Source organism: Oryzias latipes, chromosome 5, assembly GCF_002234675.1.
Source record: "Oryzias latipes chromosome 5, ASM223467v1".
Classification (NCBI taxonomy): domain Eukaryota; kingdom Metazoa; phylum Chordata; class Actinopteri; order Beloniformes; family Adrianichthyidae; genus Oryzias; species Oryzias latipes.
Window position 1 is genome coordinate 28,702,903 of NC_019863.2, and position 23,505 is coordinate 28,726,407.

At 37.9% G+C, this 23,505-nt stretch overlaps 1 protein-coding gene across 8 annotated transcripts in view; it reads left to right on the top strand.

Moving 5' to 3' along the window:
* Positions 1–20,416, top strand: part of LOC101170017 (calcium/calmodulin-dependent protein kinase type 1) — a 38,234-nt gene extending 17,818 nt beyond the window's left edge. For 7 of the 8 annotated variants that reach the window (XM_011475537.2, XM_020703536.2, XM_020703535.2 and 4 more), the window contains 10 exons: positions 3,854–3,985; positions 9,987–10,061; positions 14,305–14,443; positions 14,827–14,953; positions 15,702–15,777; positions 16,002–16,114; positions 16,339–16,417; positions 16,586–16,673; positions 17,108–17,237; positions 17,315–20,416. In XM_011475537.2, coding sequence (XP_011473839.1) covers positions 3,854–3,985; positions 9,987–10,061; positions 14,305–14,443; positions 14,827–14,953; positions 15,702–15,777; positions 16,002–16,114; positions 16,339–16,417; positions 16,586–16,673; positions 17,108–17,237; positions 17,315–17,412 — 1,057 coding nt within the window. In that variant the 3' untranslated portion in view covers positions 17,413–20,416. The remainder of the gene's footprint in view (positions 1–3,853; positions 3,986–9,986; positions 10,062–14,304; positions 14,444–14,826; positions 14,954–15,701; positions 15,778–16,001; positions 16,115–16,338; positions 16,418–16,585; positions 16,674–17,107; positions 17,238–17,314) is intronic. The other variant, XM_020703534.1, reaches the window with a different exon arrangement.
* Positions 20,417–23,505: the final 3,089 nt, after the last annotated feature.

The following is a 23,505-nucleotide window of genomic DNA, read 5'->3' on the forward strand; positions in this document are numbered from 1 at the left end:
AGGTTTTTAAAATTTTGCCTAATAATGATATATTCGAACGAAGACCACTGGGGGAAAAAAAAGATTGGATCAGCAGTTTTAAGGGGTTTTACTTTGAAGGATATTTTTGGGGATTTTATGCTGGATTTTATGATGTAAAATCACCAACATGAATACTGTCTGGTTCCTGCGACCACTCAAGGTCATCGAGCAGAAATCAGCTTGCAGAAAGCATGTCTGGCGAATTTTTGTAAAAGCATTCCAAGCTTCTTCTGAGGAACAAAAGAGGAAACCTGTGACCATGTTATTGATGTGTTTGTGAGAAGGTTCATCAAATAACTGCGGCATTTAGATTTTTTTGTTTACATCTTTATGAATGATACATCACATTCATTTATCTGGATCTACATGGATTTTCTAGCTGTTTAATTTACCGTGTTTTGACATAATTCCCAAAGAGCCTATATCAGGCTTTTTTAAAACCTTTCAGAGTAAACTGTATCCATATAAATATATATCATTGTATATTACCTTTGGCACGCTAAAGAATGTTTTAAAAAAAATGAACGATAAGTTTGTTTTTGCAGCTCCCTTTTCTACCCAATAGTAAGACGACTCGATATCTGAGGCTCCGCCTTTCACTCCTTGTAGGTGCCGCGCAATTCATGACATCAACCTAGAGCGTAGTAAAGCTTAATCAAGCTTTATAATTCTAAAAAGATGGTGCAGAACAGTTAAAAATTCCCTTTTGTCTTTTTGTTGTAAATTTGTCAGACAAACAAACCTCGGTCTGTGAATTTATGCAAAATGTCAACCAAATGCTCTGGATGCCTCTGCAGAATTCCTAACAGTGACAGCCGCCCCCGCCATGCAGGATTCCAGCCACAGCTAATTGTCTTTCCTCACAAGTTAGACTTTCCACCCAGTTGTGGCCATTTAGAGCTCACTCTTTTTTTTCCCTCCTGGACTTTCACCCAGAGGAGGGAAGTTAGTTTTTTATTTTGATGATCAAAGTTGAGCTTCGTGAAAGCTGTAAAAAGCTCTTCTGATTTTTTTCTGCTCTGCCTGATCGGCCTTTAACTTGACATGTTGACTTATTCTTTACATTTGATCAGCCAAAAAGGAAGCACACTCAAAAGAACCACATTCATTATGATCCATTAAAACTTTAGGTATGTATTCCTAAAAGGCTAATCTGACTTGAAAAACTTGTCAGAGCATAACCGCAAATGCATGCATTAGTTCAGATTTAGAAAACTATAAAACAAAGTTTAAATTCTATTTTATTTTAGATTCTGGATTTATTGGGGTTGGCATTTTCCTCTGGCAATGATGATGACATGGCACTGTGCAGGTTCTGTCTTATAAAAGATTGATAAGATATCAGAACAGGCAGCTCTCGGTTTCCTTTAACCCGCACATTTACTTATCAGTTGCATCAGGGAGACTCATGCATGACTTCATTTTTTACTCTTGACATGAGGGGGGGGGGGTCTCTTCCATTAACAGAATAACACCAGGGACATGCCAACATTTCAATGTACATGTCAACATTCTCAAAATACAGTTTTTATTTATGATACTTATGACAGAATCTAGAAAATATATAGATATTTTTTACTATCTTTAGAGGCTGAAAGTCAAGTTTTAGAGCACCTGTTGACATGTGACGTCCTTCATATCTTTATTGCACCCCTCTCCTCCAACAGGGCTTTCAATCGTTACATCAACAAAGTTGGATTTCTCTGAAATAGACGACTGCGGCGTGCTCCAAGCTTCTAATGCAGCTTAAGAATAATAAAAGGCTCTTAGCTTGCTTTATCCCAACGCTCAGCATCCTTTCCATGCAATCTCTCAACGCTGTTGTACTACTTGTCCTACCTAAGTCATACTCTGCTGACAAATGGCTGTATCCCAAGATCTAAAACGTTATAGTAAATATTTAAATAAGATCAAATGTTATGTAACTTGTCAAGGAATTTATAAAGAGTTTCTGCCTCAATAGTTGAAGTAGGTCATGGGAAAATGCTAAAATTAGGCTGCGGCTACTGTGCTCTCTTCATCTGCGTGTTTTAGTTTTTGCTTCTTGGCAAAAGCGGTTAAGCGAGATAACAGTGCAAATTGTTTAATACACCAAGCTGGATTTAATAGCCTTTCAAACTGTAACATAATGTAGCGTGAAAACATACAGCCCAGATGGCTAAACACTTGCTCAGATAATTTCTTCAAAGATTTATCTGTATGGAAGTGTTGGAGTACGGTAATAATGTGAAGATTTGTTTCCCTCTTACGTCCTTATGCTGGGATGGAAAAAAAAAACATTATTTTGCATTTTTGTCAAACTGTTTTCAATCATTAAAATGAATGTTGCAGTGAATAAAAAAAAATGAAGCCTCAACGGACAGCTCATCCGTGCTCCAGTTGCTGACAGTCTACCTCGCCTTTGCTCCTGCTCCTACACCTGGCTGTGGATCCTGTCTCCGGCTCGACTCGCGCCTTTGACTGTCCCCCCAACCACAGCTGGATGAAGCTCGTCTGCTGGACTTTATATATGTAGTTGTAGATTTAGATAAGTTAATTCTTCTCTAAGAATTCTGGTAAATCGCCTGTCCGTCCTGGGGGAGGATCCCTCCTTCATGTGGGCACCCCTGAGGTTTCTTCTTTTTTTCCAGAATCCGTTTTTTAAGGAGTTTTTCCTTACCGCGAAGGGGGGTCTAAGGGCAGGGATGCCAGTATAGCTTAGTCAGTTTGTTAGTTCATTTTAGTATTTTCCTATTGAACTCTTTGTATTCGTGATCCTTTTGAGTTCATGTTTTACTTTGAAGCCCATCGAGACGACTGTTGTTGTGATTTTGGGCTATACAAATAAAATTGAATTGAATTGAATTTTATTTTGGGGGACAAAACTTGCCTGTCCCTTTTGTTAAACAGCTGCTACACTGTAAATTCAAAAGTAACTGCGTCACCCTTACCGTAACAGTTGGGTGTTGATGACATACGCAAGTTTTTGTTGGCTTTGCTTTTGTGTCTGTGAGAAAAATGTGGCTGCCTAACTCAACTGTGCTCTTGTTAACATGTTCTTGTGGCATTTTTCTGATGGAGGACATATATTAAAACAATCTAGCTCAAAATTGCATTTCTGACTATTTCTTTACTCAAACTGTTGTGAATCAGGAGCAGACGAAAAAAAATGCAGTTGGAAAAGGAGCATTTTTGTGGTGTCGAAAAAATGCTGGGCCGGCCGGAATCTCCCTGTTCCGCTCCGTTTTGATGCATCCACTGGTAGACGACACGATCAATGTACGTCTTCCTCGTCTGAACTAGCATACGGCTCAAATCTGTACGGCTGGATGGCTCCAATAATGCTCGCCTTTTTGGTAGCTCTGTCATGTTAGGTTGGAAAATGTGAGGGGCTGTCAACTAGAGGAGAGTGTAAACAGAGAGCTCTCAGACACAACTCCGAGGTGAATTTCTAATGAACTCCTTCCGCTCTGCAGAAACTGTACTAGGAAATGATACAGGTTTTTTGATTTTGGCTAAAAAGCATAGTCATAATTAAAACAAAAAAAACCCCACTGGGAATGCTTTAAAAATGGATCAAAAGAGAGAAAGGATCTGGAATCACCCAAGCAGTTCATGGTTTGGGTTTGAATCCTAACAAGTCATGAGAGGACCAAAGTCAAAAACAACAGTCTGACATCTGCATCTGTTGATTTACTTTTCATCTATTTTACCATCATTTAGATCTTCTTTGTGCACAGATGAGAACAATTTGTTTTTACTTGGTTTGCTGCCTGTAAAAGAGCAGACCTGAATCTCTGATGATTAATGACTGAACTCTGGGAGTCTGACACATGTGTGTTTTGTGTTTCAGGGGAGCTTTCTCTGAAGTGGTATTGGCGGAGGAAAAGAGGACCCACAAACTGGTGGCCATTAAGTGCATTCCAAAAAAAGCGTTAGAGGGCAAAGAAAACAGCATTGAAAACGAGATAGCAGTCCTGCACAAGTAAGTGGGCTTTTGCTTTCTAAAAATGCATTAATAGAACCAACGTTTTTTTTCTTTTAGATTGTTTTAATGTCTTGACTTATCAATGAGCGTGTCTAAAATAATCCTTTTTTTTCTTACCAAGGTTTATGGAAATTGCTTTCACTTTTTAATGTGATAAAACATAACAGCAAGTGTGGAAGCACTTTGGTATTCATTAAAAAAAAAAACTGCATTAAGCAAAGTGCGAAGAAGCTGTGTTTCAATTGGAACCACATTGAATATATCGTAAAACCTCTAAAAGCCCATTACCTTTAAATATTCAACCACATTTAAAAAAAAAGTGTGGTTGTACCACTTGAAACTCATCACAAAAAAAACAAAAAATAACATTTGTTCATCCGATAGGTGTTGATTTAGGTTTATGGGCAGCGTTAAGAGATAAAGACACACTTTTGCTTTTTTGCATGGACGTGCTGTGAAGTTGATTAAAGTCTCTTAGTCTCATGCAATAAAGCTGGAATATTTACCAGCAGTGTCTGTCCTGCTTAATTTGGAAAATCTGTAAATTGTGTTATAAATGGTTTTCACTGGAATTGCTCTTCACAGAAAAGCTTTTTGATAACTGTTTACACACTGCATTAACCTGATTAACGGCTTTGTTTTATGTTGTGTTTTTCTTTTTACAGTGCTGTGAGCTAGATTCATTACACACAAAAGAAAAGTTCTTCTTTGTATTTAGGGCACAACTGTGGTAACTGGAGCTGCCTGATATTTGTGGTTCAACAAAGCCCTGGAAAGGTTTTTTTTAATACAAATACAGTGGTGGCAAAAAAGTATTTTTTAACAGATTCTGCAAGATGTTCCTCTTACAAAAAGAAAATGCAAGGTCTGTGATGATCACCATTGATACAATTCAAACGTGAGACAGAATGTAAAATAGAAAACCAGGAATTCAGGAATCCTAAAACCAGGAATTGTATACATTTTGAGGAATTCATAATGATGCAGGAAATAGATATTTGATCAATAACAAAAGTTCATTTGAACTCTTTGTAATGTAATTGTGGTTAGCAATGACAAAGGTTTCCTCTAGGTCTTCACCAGGTTTGCAGTCACTGTAGCTGCTATTTTGGCCCATTCTTCCAAGCAGATCTTCTCAAGAGCTGTGCCGTTTTGGTTTTGCTGCTGGGCAACACGGACTTTAAACTTCCTCCAAAGATTCTCTAATTGATTGAGGTGCACAGACTGCCTAGACCATTCCAGAACCTTAAAATCCTTTGTACGAACTCGCTCCTTCTTTGCAGGAGCCAATTTTCATTCTCAATGTTCTTACCATTGGAAGGAGGTTTTTACCTTAAATCTCAACATATGTCGGCCTATTGATCTTTTGCTTAATACACATCAGTCATCCTGTCCCCCAAACCATGATGATTCTACCCCCATGCTTCACAGTGGGTAAGGTGTTCTTGGGATGAAACTTGATATTTTTTGAGGTAGCATTTTAAAGGTCTCATTCTCCCAATCCCCCACTAGATCATCCCGATGGTCTCTGGAGAACTTGCTCTGGATGGAGGGAGATCATGCATTTCTTCCATTTTATTTTGACAATTCCTCCAACAGTTGATCTCTTCTCATCAAACTGCTTGTTTAGTGTAGATTGTTTTATTCTAGTCTTGTTCAGGTGAACAATCTTGACCCTGGTGTCCTTAGACAGCTCTTTGGTCATGGGGGAGAGGTTGAAGTCTGACCGTTTCAGGATCTGAACGGGTGTCTTTTGAACAGATAACATGTTCAAAGGAGTGATAGAAATACGAGAAACAAGTGGAGAATAGAAGGACTTCTTAAAGAAGAAGTAGCGTCAGAACTCTTGTTTGTAGAAGCCAAATTCTTAATTTTTGCACTGTGTAAAAAAAAAAAGTAAAAATCGTGCAATGTGATTTCCTGGATTATTTTTCTTACATTCTGTGTGTAACTGTTGAAGTGTATGAACATTACTCCATTTTTTTAAGTGGGGCAGAATTGGTGACCAATTCTTTTTTGCCCCACTTTACATAATACACGTCCATTGCTGTTTGGAAAATATATTTCCTTACATTGTGCTTGGCATCTTTCCCAAAAGTACAAAAAAAAAGACCGTAAACTAACCTTTGTTTGCATAAAAATGAACATACAGTTTTCAGATTTTACAACACCTGAGAGGAAAAAAAAAATCAAAATATTTCTGTGCTTAAATCCTCCTTATCTACTTCATCTAAAAGTTTCTTCTATTCCTTAAAGATTTTGGGTTTTTTTGTGTGTTATTGAGAGAATTCTGTAATTGTGGGGTGTTTCCAGTGTACCCTCGCCTAGATCAGAGAAATTACAGGTCAAAGTAAAAACGGCTGATTTACATCAGGGCCAAGTTATTTTTAGAGCTCCTGTTGCCAAGGTTACAGGAGACATACAACATACAGCTTGGATCCCTCCTGAAGGGAGGACAGTGCAATTGGGGGGGTGACTCAGCTATCAGTTGAGTTACAGTTGTGACAAATTTTCTAAACAGAGATTCAGCGGGCTTCAGTTTCATGATTTGTTCTGTGGGAAGTTTGTTTAGGATCATTCAACGGTTTCATTATTCTTTCTTAACACCTCATGTTTTTGTTCCTCACAGTCCATAAGAATGGATGAAGGTTTCAAAACGTCGCCTTTTATCTGGTTTCTCTGTTAGCTCTAGAGGACAGTTTTCTTCTGGGCTTTTAGAGACCCACTCTGATAATCTTTCGATCTATTTTGAAAGCGTTCCTAGTGGCCTTTCAGTTGTAATAATGAAATTTTTACCCGAAATAATACAATAAAATTAAGAAAAACTCTTGTTTTGGCAGGAGTTCATTAGAAAATGTGGGTGGGATCGTTGGTGGGGAGTAAGCCAGCACTCATTTCCCATCATTCCTTTGTTGTACAGTTTTGAGCCAGTTGGCAATTCAGAAGAGGAAAACTGAGACGGATCTAGTCGTCTGCAATTGGATGCATCGGAATGGAGCGGAGCAAAATGGCAAATGGCGTATACTTGTATAGTGCTTTTCTACCTACAAGGACAAAGCACTTTTACAGTCACAGACCCATTCACCCAGTCTCACACACATTCACACAGTCATTCACACACTGCAGGAAGCTTGTGAGCTCCTGATTGTGGTTTGTTCATTACAACTATAAGCTTTTTCAAACAGCTTTTTGTCTGCTCCTGATTCACACTTATTTGAAGAAAGAAAGACTTATATTATTAATATTTCTTTGTATATGTCCTCCATCATTTGAAAAATGCTACAAGAACAAACGTAAAACGTATTTTCATCGGAGTGGCTCTTTAAAGTCAATTTTACAATTTTTGTTTTGCCTGTTTATTTTGCATAGCAGCAATAAATAACAAAAACTTACAAATAAAATAAAATAAAGGAATTAAAATACATCAGCCAAATGTGACTCTGTGGACTTTCCAGGATTAGGATTCTGAGTCAGCACATAACAATTGGCCCTAAAAAGAAATATTTACATTTATTTTAAACTTCTTTAAAAAACTTCTTTCCAAAGAGATTTTGATGGGCTACTCCTTGTCTGCTAAATAATTACACAAGTTCATTTTTTATTAAGATAAATTTTTGTCATTACCTTAAATATCTACTTCAATAAAGAACAATGTTGGAAAAACAGAAAGTGTGTGTTGGGCCATTGACATTGGATTTTCTTGATGCAGTTGCATCTTCAATCTCACTTTTTGCAGGTTTTTTCGATTCATAGAACTGATTAGTGAATCGGGAGTTCCTAGAGACAGCTCGGGTGGTTCAATGGCGTTTCCATGTGTAAGGAAGACAGCCAGCTTGCACGGTGGTTACACCTTCAACTCGACGGCCCTATTTTTGTAGATGCCAGTCTGTAGGAGACATCCTCCTGCAGACTGATGGGCTGTCCAACTGTCTGCCTGGGTTCAATTCCACTCGCAACTTTATGAGTACAGCAGTGAGTGTTGTAGTTGCACTCCATGTATCGTTTAGGCATGATTTAGGAGGTCTTTTGATTATAAAATGGTAACTTAAGGGTTTAAATATAACCCGTTATCACATTAGCCTCACTAGTTACCAGGTTTACGTTCAGGGGTTTCTCCTTTTTCATTTTTTAACCCTTAATATAAAAAACTTTTTTCAAAATTACATTTACTGTGCTCTCTTTATCTTGCTTTTATTTGATACTTTGGGATGATCTGAAACATTTTGGTGTTAAAAGTAAAGACAAAGTCAGGACAGTGCGTGTGATAAATCCACATATGTAGGAAGGCTGCACGATATGAGCAAAAGACGCGATATTAGTGATCAATATTGCGATAAAGATATAACTTAAGGTACATGAACAAATAGCAGAACAACCAAAAACATAATTTCCATTTTACTGCAACAGTTTAATTTAAATTAGGGTCAACGTAACTTAAATTATACTCCTATTGACCCTTGTTTACATAGGAGGCAAACATCTAACACAAAAAAAGCTCCAAAATCAATAAAAGCTCCATCCAGTTGGTCAAATGCATAAATGGATTTATTTGTTTCATTAAATACTTCAAGCTGCCATAAGAATGTTTTAGCACATTTAAGGTAACCCTGTATTGCGATTTTCGCCGTCTAATGCAACATTTATATTGCACAGCTAGATATCGCGATTACAATAAATTTGCGATTTGTTGTGCAAGCATAATATGTAGATTTGAATGTATAGATTTATTCACGTTTGATTCATATGGAGTCACGGAGCCGGTTTAGCTCGTGCTGGTTCGCGGCGCCTTCCGTCCGTGAAACCAGGGTTCGACTCCGGGCTGCTCCCTGTTCCCTTCTCTACCCCTGTGCCGGTTCCAAGCCCGGTTTGAGAAGGTTGCGTCAGGAAGGGCATCCGGCGTAAAACATTGCCAAGTTTACCATGCGACTTGTTCGCTGTGGCGACCCCTGATTGGAGCAGCCGAAAGAAGAAGATTCATATGGAGTCACACGTGTCTGCTCACTTTGTCGTTTTAATCCCCACTCATCCTTCGTGTGGTCTGCCTTCCCTCTGAGCTAAGCAGATGAATGAAGATGTCCATGCATTGTTACAGTCTGGATAAGAGTCCTCGCTGTAATCCAGCATGAGCTCAGGATGACCCATAAAGAGGTATCTACGGAACATTGCAGGCATTGTACTCGCGCTTCTAAAATAATTCCTTCCAACACACAATAACATCCAGCATCAAGGTGAATATCGACCTGCACCCTGCCAGAGAATGTGAGAAATGGAAATGTGGCTAGATTTTAATTTAAATGTTTTGAATCAACATTTTATCTAGTACGGAGTCCCTAAAGGCACATCAAAGTGAAAAAAATAATAAAGTACTGGCTGTTCCTTATGGGGCTCTATAGAATAGAAATACATTTTGATGCATTTTTCTTTTATTTAGAGCATCTATGAGAACCGTTGACCAGCACAACACACCAGATACACAAATTTAAAACTGAAAACATGTTTTTAAAAGAGATCATTGTAATTAATGAAGTTTTACGCACCACAAGAACAGATATTAATTTTGTACCTTCATTACAAATCATTGTTACGATTGTAAGATTATGATTGTAAGATATTTATTTTTTTACTTATTTGTTTATTTTTCTCTATCTTGTCATACTATACGTGTTGTATGTCTGAGTTTTATGTACTTCAGAGCAGGAACCAGCTGAAAAACAGTTTTTAAACTGAGTCAAACCCGACTGTTTTCAAAAAAAAATCTTCTTTCTGTTTAATAAATCAAATTAAATCAACAACAGACTTGAACCACGAACAACAACATTTACCTCATGTCCCTGAGATGTCAACATCCGTGACTTCTGCTCCTGCTCTGAAGCTTAATTTAATGGCTTGAAATGGAAAATATTAGCCTGCATATGAACAAGTTCTCTTAATTTTCAAAGAACTTCACATAACAAATGACTAAACCTCTTTTTTTGTGTTTTTTTTCGTCTTCCCACAGGATTAAACACCCCAACATCGTTTCTCTGGAGGACATATTTGAGAGTAAATCCCACCTCTACCTCATCATGCAACTGTGAGTGTTCACACATGTGTGGGATTTTGTGTTTGTGTGCAGGACGCCTGCATGTGCCATCTTCTACTTGTTTTTTTTGTCACACCACACGCCTGAAGCGCGCTCTGTAACACGCAGTGGCAAACTGTACGAAGGCTACCGGTGAGCAGCAGTGGGGCGTATGCCTTCATACCAGCAGCCTGTCGGCATCCCGCCCACCTCAGCTGCTAAAATGTCACAGTGAGGTACAACAGGAAGGACCGATCAGTATCGGGAGCACTGTTGACTGTGAGACGCCTCATAGAATCAAATATTTATCTGTTCATCACGGCTGAGCAGAAAAAGAGAACGGCTGCAGACGAAGAGGAAGATGTGTATTTTTTAAAGAAAATTTTAATCTACAGTTTGGACTAAATGTTTCAAAAATTGTTGCCACCTTATAAATTTTGCACCTCTTCTTTTAATAAATTCCTGCAATGAAGGCAGCTTCAAAATATTAACCACAGAGTTTTAATTACCGTATTTTCCGGACTATAAGTCGCACTTTTTTTCATAGTTTGGCAAGGGGTGCGACTTATACTCCGCAGCGACTTATATTAGAAATAAATTGAAATAAATACATTGTTAACCCTCCTGTTATGTTCATTTGTGAGGAACAGAGATGATGTTCCTGGGTCAATTTGATGTATGAGGTATGTTAAGTGTTAAGAGTATGTTAAGTGACTCAGAGAATCAGCAAACCTTTTTTTACAGTAATATCTTGAAGGCTAACAATATAATATTCTATTTTCCAATGATTTCATAGATTCAGAAATGCAATAAAAGTGAAAACTGTTTCTACAAATACAGGATGAAAACAGAGTATTAGTTGGCCAATGATGCTTCATGAAAGGCATAAATAAATAAGTTTGAGAAAAAATTACTGTGAAATTATTAGATAAACAGTCTGCAATGATTGTGTCATATAAGGTTGTGAAAGTTAAAATGCGACTTATAGTCCAGTGCGACTTATCTGTGTTTTTTTCTACTTTATAATGCATTTTTGGGCTGGTGCGACTTATACTCCGGTGCGACTTATAGTCCGGAAAATACGGTACTTAAAATGCTTTTTAGTTACTTTGCTGTTTTCAAAGGATGACTTCGTTGCACGGTGAAGCTCCACATTCTGCAGAATCTTATGCATACATGAAACAGACTTGATAGATATCATCTTGAGAAAAGAGTCCATTCAGCCCAGTCATTAGGACAAATAATGTTGGTTCAGTCCTTACTAGGCTTGTTTGGTTTGTTTTCCTGGCAGTCCAGGCTCTTCCCACACTCAAACATGACATGCACGTTTGAATTAATGATAATTCCAAGTCATCTGCAGGGATGAGACTTCCAGCTGTTTCTTGGCTGTCCAGGGTTTTCACTGCTTTCCTGCAAACTGACCGCTGTTGTCTCCACTTCTGGGAGAAAGCAGACGAGATCCAGCTTTACATCAGTTTATTTTCTGAAGGCCGTGTGACACAGCAGCTATATACATTCTGCACGTTTTGCACGGATGAAAACTGGTCATGTGTGAATATACGTGGAAAAGGGGAGAAAGGTTGTGGTCTTTACGTGACATTTTCCCAGATGTATCATGAAATCATGTTAAAACCACGGGAGAAGTATGAATAAACCACGCAAAGAACACGTAAATCAACGTGGGCTGTTTATATGCAACCCATTGGTGATTCATGCGTTAATTACATAGTTTTAACGTGACATGTGGGCCGTATACACAATATACAAGATATACCTCGGTGGTACATGCGTGAAAAGTCTGTCAGACATCTGTGCAACGGTCATGGAAAGACACAAATTTGCACATGCATCTTGCAAAAATCATGCACAATTGTGTACGATTAATAATTAATAATTGCGCATAAACTATGCAGAAACTGCGTAATTCTCAACCGACCAAGATGTTTGAACAGTTCAAAATCGAATTCACGTAAAGAGCCGTCGGCCGAAACCCTCAACTGACATCTGCGCACATCGACGAATGACGAACGCAGGAAACCCTTATGAATCACGCATGTAGCACGAAATACCGAAATTTCAGACGTAAAAAATGTGCAAAAAGTGCATAATGGCTGTGTGCCTTTAAAGACCCACTCATATTTGATTTTATTTTTATTTTATTTGAAATGGTTTATTTCAAGCAATCAAATAGGAATAATATACAACAGTACAATCATCAGTTATACATTCAAACAATGACGAATCAAACTTAGGATAATTAGACATATTAATAAATATTAAATATTAAATAAATTAATGTAAATAATCCCACCCCAGTTTTACTGTAACCATTTTATTACATGATTTATTATTATCCGGTTCATAATTTTAATCAGACAGAATTAAGAATCTTGAAGTATCAATAAAGCACATGACAAAGATGAATTACTTAAATTATTATGTAAAAAATAACTATTTTAGAAATTAACATGGCAAATGCAGATCATTTATCCAAAATATGGAGATTATGTTACTTATAAAAGTCGTTTATATGATTACAAAATTAATGCTATATCGGTAAAATAGACATAACACTGTTTCAAAAACCATCATAGCAATAACTGCTCAAGTTTCAACAGTTAAAATATGTGCAAAGTTATGTTACATTTGGAACAATCAATCAATTTTTGGAGCAAGTGAAGTAATATCGTTAAAAATCAATCAATTTAACCATTTTCAATAATTGATTAAGCATTTTTTTTTATTAGTGTGTCTATATATATATATATATATATATATATATATATATATATATATATATAATTAAAATTATAATAAGGTAATGCTGTGAAATAAAATAAAAAAGGGTCCATAATCTGTCGAATGACCAAGGTTGGTATTCCTTCTTCTGCTGATTAACAGCCGTTTAAACAGTGTTTAGTTCTCTTCAATGTTATGTCTGCAGATATCAGATTAAGGTCTGTATTCTTCTTCAGCTGATATCAGTGGCAATTTTTAACAAATATAAAGAAAATTGAGCTTAAAATTGTATATCTGAGTATTCGTTTATTTAAACCGTTGTGAGCAGGAGCAAACAAAAAAAATATGCAGTTTGAAAAAGAGCTGAGTTATGACAAAGAAAATATGCTGGACGAGCCACAACAGTTAGGAAAAAGTGGTGGCGGGGTTGATAAACATCAACGTTCCTGCCCACAATTTAGAGGCGAATTTCTGCTGAACTCCTGCCGCTCTGCAGAAACGATGCCCCAGAAAACGCTGCAGGAGTAGGATTTTGGCAAAAAAAATGACATAATTGTAATTAAAAAGACCTCTAGGAACACTTTTACATTAGATCAATAGAACTTTTTTTTTTTGAGAGCATCAAAAATGAAACTGACCATCATATTTTCTTTAGAGGATTGTTTTTAGCTCTGCAGCTAGAGTGGGACTGGGTGTGGACTCTTTGGTGTCACTTATGTCTCTTTGCTGATTCAAAAGAACCCATCGTGGATAGGTCTACGTACATTTAAAACTAAAGCCAGAGTCACTGCTTCTTTGCAGAGCTTTGAGTTTGTGGAAAACTAAATTAAATAAGAAGTCAAGGTGGGGGAAGCTGTCATCGCAGAACATCCTGCTGTCTGTGCTGCTTTGTCACCCCACTGACTCAGCAGCACATCAGGTCATAGACAAACACCACACAGTGCAAAAATTGCCTGTTCACTTCTCTATTTAGTAAGAATAAACAACAATAGAACAGTGGAACTCTAAAGGATCTTTATTGTTGACATTTTTATAATGAAATGTGGATTTATACCTAAACTTTTCATTTGTACCCTTTTCTCTGCAACATTTAACAAACAATGCAATAATGCCTCTGGCTGCAGTCTTTGCAGAGCTCCAGGCTCCATCTAGTGGCTAAAATGAAGAAGACACAGTAAAAAAAAATCTTTTATCTGGTTTTCCTACACTTTTTTCAACTAAACAAGTCAGAATTTCTTTTAATGGGGTACTTCCTTTGCTACATTTGTAAAATGTGTTTGTAAAAAACAAACAAAATAAAACAGGTAGGTCATTGCGTCTGTTGTAACCGTTCCCTAACTTTGTTCAGGTATTCAAATGTTTCCTTTTTTGAATTTCCTCATAGGCGTTTTGTACTTTCTGACTTCCTTAACGTCTTTCCTGACATTTCCCTGTTTTTAGTTGTAGATCACAAACACCGCTTTTGTTATGATGTTGTTACTTTGTAAAGTTTCACTGGGGGAATCTCTTCATGCAGAGTGTCTGGAGGGGAACTCTTTGACCGGATCATTGAGAAGGGCTTCTACACAGAGAAGGATGCTAGTAAGCTGATTCAGCAGATTCTGGATGCTGTCAAATACCTCCATGACATGGGCATCGTGCACCGGGACCTCAAGGTCAGAGAAAGCTTTCACCGCGCTTATTCCAAAACACACTGTGAATTTTTTTACTTTTTTACTTTTCTTCTTTTGATTCTTTAAAGTTGAAATGGTAAATATTTTTATTAATTTTTTTATATTAAAATTCACATTAATTTAAGTATTTTTTTAAATTACATATTTATTTATCCTGTTTCTAACTTATAAATAAAGTTTATTTATTTTCCTTTTTATTTTAGCCGTTGAGGGTAAACAAAAGTTTCCTTTTATCCCGTCTATAATCCCAGCTTCATAATCCTTTTAGTACCAGCAGTCAGTGTGCTTGTACTGTTGAAGGAGATGTGTTTAAGGGAGGCTAAGCTGACTCTCTCCTCCTATTTGTTTGTTTGTTTATTTCACAGCCAGAAAACCTGCTTTATTACAGCATGGATGAAGACTCCAAAATCATGATCAGTGACTTTGGTCTGTCTAAAATCGAAGGTTCAGGCAGTGTGATGTCCACAGCCTGTGGAACGCCTGGATATGTCGGTACAGTATTCATTTCCTGCCTTGAAGAAGAAAATCTCTGTCCTGTTTGATCAGAAGAAGGGCCAGTTTATACTTCGAGGACATTTGTAATGTAATCGGATTGCTGGGAAATGTGACACCCACTCATGGCTTCATCCAAGACGGGAATTTTCCGCCCGTAGTGCAGTCGTGTGCAAATCACGTCATTTCAAGTGATTTGAGTACACGAAAAATGTCTTTTTAACACTAATGAGGAAAACTTCCTAGAGGAAGTTAGAGAGCCGACAACTACATAGAAAATAGAGCATGTTCCTGGAAACACATATCTTATATCTCATATCTTGCAGGACTAAAGATTGCAATTCACCCCATTTTTTAAATGTAATTCCTAATTTTTATTTGTTTGGCCTTCTTCTGTTTAGTGGACGAACACACCGCTTCCTCCTCTGCTTTTCACGTGCCTGTGCACTTGCAGACGCAACCAATATATGAGCAAGATGTCCTTCATCTTAAAAATAAACGCTGTAAAAACAATTGTGTCGCTGGAAAAGCATAAACACCACTCGGAAGTTCAGCGCAGGGATCGCGGACAGTTGCACGCAAAACCAGCCTAGATTTGGATGAACTAGAACCGCGCGTTTGTGGATATGATCGATGCAATGGCCGATCGCTGTGAAGCATAAACTGGCCATAACGTAGTTCTCAAGCATACAAGATGTGGAGTTTCCAATTATTTTCTAAAATAAATGTTTTCTTGTTTATTTTTAAGCTCCTGAGGTTTTGGCTCAGAAACCGTACAGTAAAGCAGTGGACTGCTGGTCCATTGGTGTCATATCATATATTCTGTAAGTCTACTTTTCCCCTTTTTAGAGGTATTTTAATCAATAAATCCCTTTTTAAGAACTGTTAGGACTGAATATTGTAACACAGTTGTGATTTTAGATTTTAATATTCACTTGATTGTAAACTGACTTTTTAGGCGTCCACATTAAAGTGATTGTCATTTCATTTAGTTTCTGTCTTGCTTTTTGCTATTTTAGAGATACATTCAGCAGTTTCTTTCTTTCAGCTTATGTGGATATCCTCCTTTCTACGATGAAAATGATGCCAAACTGTTCGAGCAGATCCTGAAAGCAGAATACGAGTTTGATTCTCCATATTGGGACGATATCTCGGATTCAGGTGGGGTACATTTGTTTACTGAAAAGATGCTGAAGCTAACTTGTTGCTCTCATTATTGCACCTTTCAACTGAGAAAAATCCACATTTCCCTCTATGCTGGAAGAGCAGCCAGCATTCTTTTTTGTTTGGAAGTTTTGTTTTCTTTCATAATCATTTTTGAGGAATTTATGTGATTTTCATCCAGTTGTTTGTAAATAGTTTTAGTTTATTTTTGTTTTTTACAGCTAAAGACTTCATAGTGCATCTCATGGAGAAAGACTCAAACACGCGCTACACCTGTGACCAGGCTCTGCTGCACCCCTGGTAAGGCCCAACTGATGATGCAACATTCCACTTTTGTTTGAGGAATGTAGATCAAACCACTGGATCAGGGTTGTTTCTTCCTGTCTCATATGCATAAGCATAAACATGAAATGTTTTTTATTTTTTTATTACACATGCTCACACACAATCTCTCCCTTTTTGTGTCAGGATTGCTGGAGATACTGCCCTGGATAAGAACATTCATGAATCTGTCAGTGCTCAGATCAAGAAAAATTTTGCAAAAAGCAAGTGGAAGGTTAGTCCACTCCTTTCTGAATGACCAACGCGCTGATATTGTAGATTTATTTAGATCAGGTCAAATGTTGTCTGTCTGCTCCTAACCGGATTTCTACACCTTTTTTATTTTAAAAAAAGTTCCCCAAATGTCAACGCTTGGCACTTCAAAAAATCTAAAGTTTCTCATCTGGGCCTAATTTTTTATTAAAGTTCATGTCCAGACATTTATTTATTTTGTTATTTATTGGTTATACATGCTCGCCAACAGGCCGAAACCCATCCATAGGCAAATTTACAGATTATAATAACTAAAATCACAAAATTTTCATAAAAAGTATACCAAATAAATATAATTACACAGTAAAATATAGATGTATTTATGTCAAATTTTCACATCCCTTTTATATATGTTAAGTCATGTGAAGGACTTATATAACACCAGTTTCTTTGCAGCAAGCGTTCAATGCCACTGCGGTGATTCGCCATATGAGACGTCTCCAGCTGAGCACTGGCGGCGAAGCGCCCAACCCTTCCCTGCCTGGTGAATACCCACCACACTTATTGATGGCAGAGGAGGGTGCAGGTAGCAGTCGCCGTGTTTCTGTACCACCAAATAGATGATGTGAGGCTAATACATTTCTTTTTTCCCCTTCCCCTCAGAGGCTTGCTGTGAAGGCGGGTGTTCCCAGAATGTCGAAGGTGCCGCAGACCCGATGTCCAACTGCACCTACCGCTGCCACCCGGCCAGCAGTGTCTGATCTGAGGCCCAGTATGCGTACCCGTCTTTCAATCCTGAGTAACTGTCAAATTTTATCCCCCTCGGTTAAACCAGAGGCACCATCTCCTCCCCAACCTTATCTGGCTAGGAGTACAGCGCAATTCCAACCCGTCGCCTGCAGGGGGTGCAAGCACGTCGAGCCTGGGAGGGAAGAAGCTATGAAAAGGGTTGAATTGGTGGTGGAGGGAAACTTGAAGAGTTTAACGATGATGCATCATCAAAGATCGTTTTTGTGATGAGTTGATGAAGATGCTAATGAAAGGGGAGGGCTGCTTCCCCCACATCTGTACCGGGGGGGTTGCAAAAGGAGGGTGGAGCTTGATGGACCTTGCTTTTTTTGTTTTCTTTTGTTAATGCAGTCTGTTTTTTGTTTTTGTTTTTTTTACTTTCGGTTATTTTTTTGGCCTCCTACTTTTGAGACTGTGAGGTGTAAATCTGGAACTTGTGTCTGCATGACAATGAGAGTATTTCCCACTGGAGGTTTTGTCCTTGAACGCACCGTCTCTGAGATGAGCTGCAGCGGTGGACCGCGTTTGTTAGGTTTCAGCTGGTGAGGGGAAGGGTCACGTCTTCTAAATATAAAGTTCTACATTCAAGTCTTTAAGTGGATCACTTTTGACAATCAGTGGCAAAATAGTTCATCAATTTTAAGACTCTTGTTTGTTCCATGTAGCCTCTCTTGTGTTGTTTTAGTGTTTCATGTAGAAAAAAGCTTCTTCTTTCCATTTTTCTAAAAATCCTGAACTTGTTGAACTAGAGATTTATATTTGTCTAAGGTGCCTTTTGGATATACAGTATGATGGTTATTTTTGGTGACTGGTAGACTCTTAAAAAAGTGTTTTGACCACTTTATTTTATATTTATTAATCTATAAGTCATTCTATATTAGTTCACAATTGGATACATGTGAAGAACACATGAATATGGGTTTTTTTTACCACCAAAAAAGGATAAAACCATGTATGATATTATGAGTCAAACATTTGAAATGGGTAAATTATCTATCATTTTTAAAGAGTGTTTAAAAACAAGCATTTATTTCCCTGAAGTCTTTGCTGACATACTTTACTAAAATCTAAATGAGGGCAGTCCTTTAAAACATTTTCTTCACTTGTAGCCTTCAATTACAAAAATGATGATTAGTGTCACACTTTATGTTCATTCACACCCATTTCTATATTTGCTTTATTTATATTTTCCTTACCACGGCTTTCATACCTTTTAAATCAACTTTATGCAAATGGAAGTGAACAAATCTGTGCTTCATGGTCTGTCATCATAGCAGGCTTGGTAGACTTCCTGCTCTCAAACAAGATCTACTTATGCTCTAATGGATCATTCGTTTCTCTCTCGAAAAACAAATGTGTTTAGTTCAGGCTGTTCATGTGTTTTAACTTGGTTACTTACACAGCCTGATGGTGTTATGGGTACAATGAGTCCATTTGTTGTAAAAGAAGGTCGTTATTTTACTAAAATGTTACCCTTTAACAGATTTAAAGCCTTTGGAGGAAGAGGTTTTTCAGAACCACTGAACGTGGACTGAAAGCTCAGTTCCTTTAGCAAAATTGATTGTGCTCCTTTAAAATGTATTTTAAGTTTCACAGGGCAGGTTCATTTGGTGGTTAATAAACTGTATAGAGTGATGTTGCTTTCTAATTACAGGTGGCATTGTTTTTTTTTTATCTTTTAAAAATGATATTTTTATGAACTTTAGGCCGATAAATTACCCTTAAAACATAAAATAACAGTAAGGCTGTAAGGCAGACATTTTTAAATCCATCACAAGATTTAATGGAATATCTCATTTGAGGAGCCTTTCACCTAATTTAATTTTTTAAATCAAAACTTTACATTTTTTTGATCCAACAGAGCAGTATGTCTACTTCCTGAGTAATTTCATTTTAATTTCCTCATAGATGAAAGTTACTTTAAAGACAAATTTTGTCTTTAAAGTGCCTAAATCATGTTTTTCTTAAGCTTTTCAGAGTAAACTATATCCATATAGATTCAAAGATTTTTATTGGCACTGTTTCCCTGCAACAAAATTTTGGTGGCACTTATTCAAAAAAGATAAGGATGAAATTATATTAAACACTAAAAAAAGATGTTTTTTTTCATGCAATATTAGTTATTTTCACAGCTCATTGCCATACCCGGAAGTAAGACAACTCGATCTCTGAGGCTCCGCCCTTCTCTCCTTGTGGGTGCCGCCCATTTTATGACATCCACCTAGAGCCAGCCTCAACAGCGTGTCTCCGTTTTGCCCAAGAAAGCAACAACATCCGAACTGTTGCAAAGATGGTTGTGCATACTCTGCAGCGTGGACTCTTCCTGGAAGGGGCGGTTCCTCACTTTGTGATGTCACAATGTGAGAAGCCACTTGTTTTTGAGAGCGCAGGGTTTTAGAGGGATACTCAGAAATGTGTGAACGGATCAAAATTCTGCTTTGGGGTTGTTTTCTTTTGGGAATAATAAACATTATAATACACTAAAAACTCAAAGTTGATTTTGTATGATATAAGCCTTTGAAAAACTGGCTTCTTCAGAATTATAAATCATTTCAGAGTAAGAAGAGTGACTTTGTCCTTTAGGGTGCTTCACAAATGGGTGCTTTCCTGGCCTACCATCAGTTTAGCATTTCGACTTTTGCATACATTTTCCTTAATAGATGTTACCCTGCCTCCTCCTACAGCAAAAAGAAACATTAATTTTGAAAGGTTTGCATTTGTAATTTGGTTGGTTTGACCTGCTTCTAGAGAATGATCTGTATAAATGAACATTTGTACCATAAATATGCCTTTTAACAATGTTTGGGCCTATAGAACTGTATCCACTGTAAACAAAGACGTTAATGCACCATGAACTCATGAAAAGTGGCTGTTGCTTAGTGTGAAAGTCAGTGACTTGGAAAATGTTTTGCTTGCTTGCTTGCTTGAAGCACATTTGTCAGTGACTCATACATTAAATGGATCTCTATGCATTAAGCACTGACTGTTGTCGTTTGTAAATTGTGATGCAAACTGCCAGCCTGAGGAACGCGGTGGGAGTTTTCTCTGTCAAAGTTTGCAGCAGTTGACCTCATAAAATAGTTTTGTGGCTCGGGAGGTTTGTTTGTCCCGAATGCAGTGCGTCCTGTTCTGCTGCACGAGGCCTCTCTCAGCTACTCCAAGGAATGCTGGGTAATCAAGCTTGCGGTTTTGCTACTGGAGGAAAGCAGAGCTCCAGAGTGAGTCTGGTGGTCGGCCTCGAACAGGAGACGGCGGACAGTAAAAAATGCAGTGAGGTAGCCAGAGACGAGAGGGTTGGCTGAAAATAATGGAAGGAAATTTGCATTGATCACAAGGTAGAAAGGGCTGAAAGAAGCGAAATGGGTTTGGGTATAAAAGTGGAACTTTTTAGAAGGAAATGTGGATAAGATGGCAACTGATTCAGGTGCCTTTTTCTGAAAGAAATGCCATAAAATAAAGTGCAAAACTTCTCTATTCCCTTCACTAAAACCAGTCATTCTTTTTTCACTTTACTCCAAACAAAACTCAGCTGAGGTCATTGCTGTCCAGGATCAGGCGTCTCCATCAGCCCCACTTTCCTTCTTTGAAGAATCTGTGGTCATTGAGGCCAAAACAGGCAAGTTCTGACTTTGTTGGTGTTTTTCAGACCCATTTCATAAGAGGCAGTCCACCTAAACCCAGACCCTTTTAACAGTTGTCATGACGACAGGTTTGGTATGAATTTACCCACGAACCCAATGTGTCCAAACATCTTTGTGGTCTTCAAACTGACATTCATCTTAATTTACCTTCACTCCATCCCACTTCGATCATCGTTTGATCTGTTGTAAGCATTCGCAGTAGTCTTTTATTTAGAATCATGCCGTTTCAGGGCAGAACCCAAAAACCTGTTCTTTTCTAGGGCATAGGTCTGTTAGAACAGAGTGCCGGCAAATAAGCAAAACAGCATTTTTCTTGAAAAGTTACACAAAAATGGGAATTGAATCTAACAGTCGGTCAGAACGGCATACAGTGAGCTGTGTTTTGCTTTCTGCATTTTCTCTTCTGTTTTTTTGACTTAGCTGGTAACGGCTGTTGGCTAAATCTTTCATCCTTGTTCGAAGGAGAACTTGAGGTTCTCAGAAATGACAGCAATCGAGGTTAAATCTTTCCGTTTCTCTGCTAAAATCTGCATTTTTGGACATCAGCTGTCCAACAATGCGATGTTTGGACATCGCGTGTTTTCTGAGACGTGAAAAAAAAAGATTTTGTTGTTTTATTCCGAGAAGCAGATTTGCAAGACTTCTGCTAAATTAATAAGGAACATGGTTTTTGTAAACTGTCTTTGCTGTTTACATTCACAAGGAGCCTCTTTGGTTTTCAAACACTCAGTCCTGTTGGGTTGCCCTCTAAGAGTTCTCAAAGAAAGGCCCGAGATGGGAGAAAAAGAAACAATTTTTAATGACAAATTTCAGCTCCATCTCAGTCTACAAGTTCTGTCTTGTCATTGTTGCTGACTAAAGAGCAAGTTGACTTAATCTGAACCAGCTTTGGGCCTGAAGGTCCAGGCCAGGAGATCGCTCCACATGCGTCATGCTCTTGACAGAGGTAAGTGACACTTCCTCTCTTTTAGTAACTCATTCTTGCAGAAGTGAATGAGGACCTTTCATCAAAGACTTTTTGCTCCATGTAAAGCTGAAAAAACAGAATTCTTGAGCACAGAAGAATCTTGACAAAACTGTGGACGTCCTGAAGACGGAGTATCTTTTGAAAAGATGCAGGCTCTCACAGTCATGCAGGACTGCAAACCACAGTTGGTAATGGCAAACAGGATGGAGAGTTGGATGAAAAATGAATGATGAGTGTGGCTGAACAAGGAGAACCACTAGTCTCCCCCCTCAAGCTTTTGGGAAAATATTAAGCCTTCAATTATAGGGTCAGGCTTGCAGGACGTGCATGCCGCTTGTATTAGTAATGTAGCTGGTAATTGCTCCTCGCACTGCGATGAGAGGAGGTAAAAACGAAAGGGGAGAAAAGTGGGAGGAGGTGCAGGATCAACTGAGGAGAACAAGACCAAATGTTTTCCCACAGATCTGCAGATGTGTCACAGAGTTTGTGGAAACAAAGCAGACATGAAGAAGGATGCAGAAGGGAGTCTGGTTTCCCTCAGATCACGGAGGAGGTCAGCGTTGTTGATGGACACAGAAAGAGGTCAAATGTATGCCCACATATGGGCCTGCAAATGAAGCTAAACTTGTCTTTAGGTCTTAACATTTAAACGTCCTTGATTCCTTTATTGAAGCAGATCTGTTGCTTTTCTGTCATTTTTTTCCTCCCCAAAAAAATCTTGATTTGGACAGATGTTTATTTGTATATGTCAGAGTCCTTCAATTCACAGAGTTCCTGCATGTCGAAAAAAAAAAACAAATGACGAAGGTTGTGAATGTAAAAGTATTTTATTTTCATCATATCTGGGTGGGTTAAAGTCCCACTCCAGTCATCCTTTGAGTTATTTTAAAAGTGTTCCCAGTGGGCTTTTATTTATGCAGTTTTTAGTCAAAATTGACTAAAAACTGCATAACCATTGGCGTGGAGGAACCCCGTCCCTTCCCCTCTTTATTGCTGAGGGCAAGGGGCTTGTGGCCTGCCCAGCGTATTTTCTACACCACAAATATGCTTTTTTTTAATACTTTTTTTTTGTCAGCTCTTGATTCCCTACAACTTTTTTAAAGAAATACTCAGAAATGCAATTTTAATCTTAATTTCTTTATACATGTCCTCCATCATGAGAAAAAAGCCACAAGTACATGTTAAAAAACACAATTTTCCTCATTCTTAAACCATGTTCAACCAGTTCTTTTTACATACCCTTTACAATATGTCCAAAATTTACTTCTTATCTATTAGGTCATGCAGAGATTGAAAATGGTCAACTTTTTATGTGTCTACTTGATGGTGTGTAGAAAATGTCCTAAAAAATACATTAAAGAAAAAAACAATGTTTTCCCTTGTTATAAGGGAAAAACATCTTCAATGGAACTAGCACAAGTTGTCTTAGTAAAATTTCTTAAATTAATTGTGATGTC